At 29.1% G+C, this 5,458-nt stretch overlaps 1 protein-coding gene across 1 annotated transcript in view; it reads left to right on the plus strand.

The window, feature by feature from the left end:
* Positions 1–1,682: 1,682 nt before the first annotated feature.
* Positions 1,683–5,458, plus strand: part of LOC105624427 — a 9,954-nt gene continuing 6,178 nt past the window's right edge. The window contains exons 1-8 of the mRNA XM_012205792.1: positions 1,683–1,880; positions 2,837–3,140; positions 3,363–3,560; positions 3,655–3,833; positions 3,925–4,093; positions 4,170–4,505; positions 4,602–4,728; positions 4,834–5,030. Of these exons, the coding sequence (XP_012061182.1) occupies positions 1,683–1,880; positions 2,837–3,140; positions 3,363–3,560; positions 3,655–3,833; positions 3,925–4,093; positions 4,170–4,505; positions 4,602–4,728; positions 4,834–5,030 (1,708 nt within the window). The remainder of the gene's footprint in view (positions 1,881–2,836; positions 3,141–3,362; positions 3,561–3,654; positions 3,834–3,924; positions 4,094–4,169; positions 4,506–4,601; positions 4,729–4,833; positions 5,031–5,458) is intronic.

The following is a 5,458-nucleotide window of genomic DNA, read 5'->3' on the forward strand; positions in this document are numbered from 1 at the left end:
TTATTATATATATATATATATATATATATATATATATATACATATTGATATAAATTGAATATGAATTAATTTCAGAAATGATAATTGCGTGCCAATAAACTTATTGCGAAAAATATTGCCTCGGATAATGCCGAGATTTATTACAGTTTTTTAAGATTAATTTGAGAAATTTGGGAGGATTATTAATATTTCAGATTGATTGCATTGAAAGTCCGACAAATCGGCATGATATCGCAATCTAATCAAATTATCATTTCTGAAATTAATTCATTTATATGATAATAGTTCAATATCTTAACAGATTATATAACAAACTATATGAAAATATATAATAGTTCAACATCTTCAGACCGTAGTGGCGCTTCATATTTAAAGTATATTTAAAATAATGTTTGTAATATAAACTAAGTTTTGTTTTCAATCTTATTATAATATTTTAAATCAGAATTCACTTAAGTTTTAGCAATTTGCAAGTGACTTAATTTTAACTGATACTTAAACTAATTTCGATTTAGGATGTACAATTGATTTTCTGAGGACTCTAAAGAGAGTTGAAACGTTCAAAATTTCTCTTAATAAAAAAGATATCATACATCAAACGGAATAAAGTTAATAATTTGTGCAATCCCTTCCGCGCTAACTCTTGTTTAGTCTTGAATTTCTTTTTTTTTTTAAATTTGAGAGTTCTTTCAAATTATATTATTTCTTATATATATTTTATTATTAAACTCCATCTTATGAAAAGAATTCAGACATTCATTGATTCTTGGTTGCTAACTTTGATTTCTGAATGTGTTTTTAAAAATAAATTCAAATTGTTTTAAATATATTCTCTGTTCAACATATATATATATATATATTCAATGTTATTGTCTTTCAGTCTTCTAATATGTAAGATGTTCTGGAGATCTTCCATGACAACAATTAATAACAGACATCTAAGATTAATTTCAGATAAAAATTGCAATCAATAAATAAATTTAAATCGTTATCAATATCTTCTTAGCTCAATATTCGAAATTAATAATCTTGCACTCCTGATCACTTAATAATTATTAATTGTCATGACAAATTAAAAATAATTTTGTACATAAAAATCTTGTTTTTTAAAAGAGACAGTACATGAAATAAAACTGTATATATAGTAACAAACCATACAAGATTTATATATCTTATCTCGCTTAATAACAAAAATAACATTACGTAATGAAAAACTATATTGCACTCGAGTAAAAGTTCGTTTTTTATTCAAAATATATCAGAATTATTTTAATATTAAATCCTTAACCACATTTTCATTTTGAGAGTAAAAAAATTTTTTTATTCTATTTTTATATGTTAGATTCTACTCATTCGGTAGATCAAAATTTAAATCTTTTTAAATAATAAATAATAAATAATAAATAAAATAAAATAATAAATAAATAAATTATTTCTGTCGCTAAATTGAATTTCTAAATTACAGCTGTTAAACAGTCCAGCTAAAATAAACAAGTAATGAGATGATAATACACACAAATATCATTACATGTTATCAGAGTTGAGATAAATATTTTCTGCTTTAAAGAAGATTATAGATACATGCGTATCAGCGTATATGTGTATGCGTAAAATATTTGTAGCTATAACAAACAACTCAGAATTCAGTTAACAGCGGACTGACTAAAGAGAAACTGGAAACCATGCTACTGAAGCTACTGATCGCTGTACTTTGCTTCGGCTTCGCTGTTCACACAAATGCAAATGTGTCTGCTCCAAGAGTCAAAACACCTTTGGGAGGATTAAAAGGCTATTACAAGGTCTCACAAAATGGTAGAAAATACGAGGCATATGAAGGAATCCCTTATGCATTACCACCTATTGGGAAATTACGATTTAAGGTACAAATTAATTATATAATGAATATCTTTAAAACTACATTTCTTAAAACAACAATTCTTACGAAAGAAAACGGAAGTAGATTTTCACAATAAATACCAATAACACTGTTCGTCAAAATTTGATCTTTTTTTCCTATGGCGACGCCACAACTCACATTTTTTAATAAATTCAAGATCGCTGAATCCAAATCCAAGTCAGCGAAAGATGCCCATCACATCAAGTTTTCGAGATAAATCGAGTAATATGGGTTAAAAACTTAGAAATTCAAAATAGAAATTCAAAATAACGGATTCAAAATGATGGATTAAAATGTGAAAAATTCGATCCGTATTAGATCCGTCATTTTGAATTTCTATATATTTTAAGTTTTTCAAATTCGGTATCAGTGACCTCTAAAAAATCTAAGATGCTTTTTTGATACAAATCTATCTTACCAGGTCCAATTCGCTAATTTGGATCCACTATTTCAGAAAACGTTCATAACTCAATAAAAAAAATCGCACAGTACAAAATAAAAATTCGTTTTAAAAGTGAAGATTTGCTCTTTAGAATGGCGTTAATGAAATTGAAAAATAAAATTTCGTTTGGCCATAAAAAATGGTAAATATGGCAAAAAAAATGTTGTTTTTTTGTTCATTATTCGATTTTTCTAAAAACTCTGACGTGATGGGCATCTTTCGCTGGCGAATTTGGATTTAGCGATCTTTAAATCTATTAAAGATCGTTTTCATCAAATTAACTTTAATCTCGGTTCAACTTACTCTTCGTCTTTTTCTAGTTCTGAAGATTAAAAAAAGAGGAACTGAACATAAGAAATGTTGGTTCTACTCGCCGCAATTTTTTTGTTGGACTGTGTATAATTTTTAACACAGAAATAAAATTTTCTAGCATAAAAATATTAACAAAAAATGTTTTAATTAAAAAAAGTTTTAATTACTTAATTTTCCCTATGCAGCCTCCTCGACCAATACCGGCATGGATCGGTGAATTATCGGCTACAAAATTCAGTTCCGCGTGTATTCAATACGATCATATACCAGAACATCCTCCGGAGAAGGTTGTGGGTGCCGAAGATTGCTTATATTTAAACGTTTATGTGCCAGTACGGGAAAGAAAAGGAAATAAACTCCCATTGCCAGTATTATTTTGGATCCATGGCGGGGCGTTCCAATTTGGTAGCGGCATGTTCTATAGCGCCAAATATTTAATGGATTCCGATGTTATACTTGTCACTATTAATTATCGATTGGGACCAATGGGTATGTGATACATTTTCACTAATACTTATAAGATAAATACTTATAAAAAGTTAGTTTGTTATTCAAAATTATATTTCCAATCAAAGTTTATCTAATCAAAAATGTTTTAATACAAATAAGACTTCATTTAACTATAAATTTCAAAATTGTGCAAGCTTGTTTTGTACATCTCACTTTATCTCTGTTCTTGATTTCTTAAAAATAATATTTAAAAAATATTAGGTTTCCTGAGCACGGAAGACGAAGTAGTTCCTGGTAATATGGGTTTGAAAGATCAAAGTATGGCACTTCGTTGGGTCTCACAAAACATCGAATGGTTCGGTGGCGATCCGAACAAAGTCACTTTGGTCGGATTGAGTGCTGGTGGTGCAAGCGTGCATTATCATTACTTATCACAAATGAGTGCTGGACTCTTCCAAGGTATTTTATGAGATAATATAAACATTAATGCAAAGATTAAATCGTTTCGTCTACATTACATTAAATTACTACGTCGTAATTTTATATAATCTAGGTGGTATATCGTTCAGCGGTACAGCATTTGATTGTTGGACACAAGCTGAGAACTCTAAAGAGAAAGCCCAGAAATTGAGCGCTTTAATGGGATGTCCTACAACTAGCTCCAGAGATATGATACGTTGCTTGAGACATCGTCCAGCTCGCGTGATGGTTCAGGCTACGAGTGAATTTATGGTGAGACTCATTTTTTTCTTTTATTATCTTGAAACAAGAATACAATCCCCAGATATAGAAAGAAGAAATCTGATTGATTCTATGATTTTAGCCGTTCTTGTACAATCCCTTTACTCCTTATGGTCCGGTAGTTGAGAAATTTGGTGACGAAGCATCCTTTATCGACAGAACACCCGTTGAAATCATTAACAGTGGAGATGTCCAGGATATACCTTGGGTGACAGGAGTAACGAGCGAGGAAGGTCTCTATCCCGTAGCTGGTAAGATAACGTACAGAAAAATAAGAAAACTCTTCTACCTAAACGATAATTATTTATGAATATTAATTTGTCATAGAGTTTATCTCTGATGATGAAAGTCTGAAACAGTTGAACGACAATTGGGATATTCTTGGACCGAATTTTCTTGATTTTAACTACACCATTCCCAAAGAGAAACATGTCGAGATTGCTCGTCTCATTAAGGAACATTATTTTGGTACAAAATCGATAGACCAACAAAGTGTGAAAGAACTGATACAAATGACGAGTGATCGCTTTTTCGTAGTCGATGGCGAAAAGGCTGCGCGAATGCAAGCCAAAGTAAATCAGAATCCAGTCTGGTTTCATTATTTTAATTACAGAGGAGAACAAAGTTTAAGCGATGTTTTTAGCGGTACCACTGTGAATTATGGTAAGTTTATAAAATATCAATACTCAAAAAAAAATATATATATATATTAGAAGTAAAGAGTTTAATTAACTTACAATTTATTTATTCATCTTTTAGGAGTCTCCCACGGCGATGATTCATTCTATGTAGTAGATACTAAATGGCTTAATCCAACAACAACACAAAAGGACCGTAATATGCAGAAACACTTAATCGACTTTTGGGTATTATTCGCTACAGAAGGGTAAGCACAACTATATGTATTAGCACAAGTATATGTACATATATATATTACATATAATATTGAAACTCACACAATGCAAAAATACTATTTACTAAATTTTTTCAGAATTCCGAAAGTAGGCAATGTAGAATGGCTAAAGTTAGATCCTTCAAAACAAGAACTTCATTATTTGCATATAGCAGGTCCTGATAAAATTAACATGGATAGCAATGCTAATCTTGGAGAAAAAGAATTTTGGAATTCGATTAATTTCAATGAAAATGTATTAAACCACACAGCTGGAATCAATAAAGATGAGCTTTAAGAAATATTGCAATAAAAGACAAACGTGCAATGCATCTCTTGCTTAAAGTGAATTTAAGCATTTGTTTTAATTTAACATTAATCAGATTTATATAAATTTACGTTAAGTTCTTGTATAAATTTAGAAATATATTTTTCCTTGTTACTAACTTAAAGAAATGAACAACTATAATTTTTTGTACAAATAATAAAAAGGACTAAAATTTCTTATATTTTATTCTGTTTAATTTGATGTTTACCTTTTATTGATATAGTAGATTACTGAAATGTCTTCTTCTTTGTGAGAAAATTAATATTTAATACTGATGGCTAGTTTAATTCTGCTATCCGCTTATTACCTTCTTCTTGCTTTATGTATATATATATATATATATATATATATATATACACATATATATATATATATATATATATATATATATATATG

The sequence above is a fragment of the Atta cephalotes genome (genome assembly GCF_000143395.1).
Source record: "Atta cephalotes unplaced genomic scaffold scaffold00077, whole genome shotgun sequence".
Lineage (NCBI taxonomy): Eukaryota > Metazoa > Arthropoda > Insecta > Hymenoptera > Formicidae > Atta > Atta cephalotes.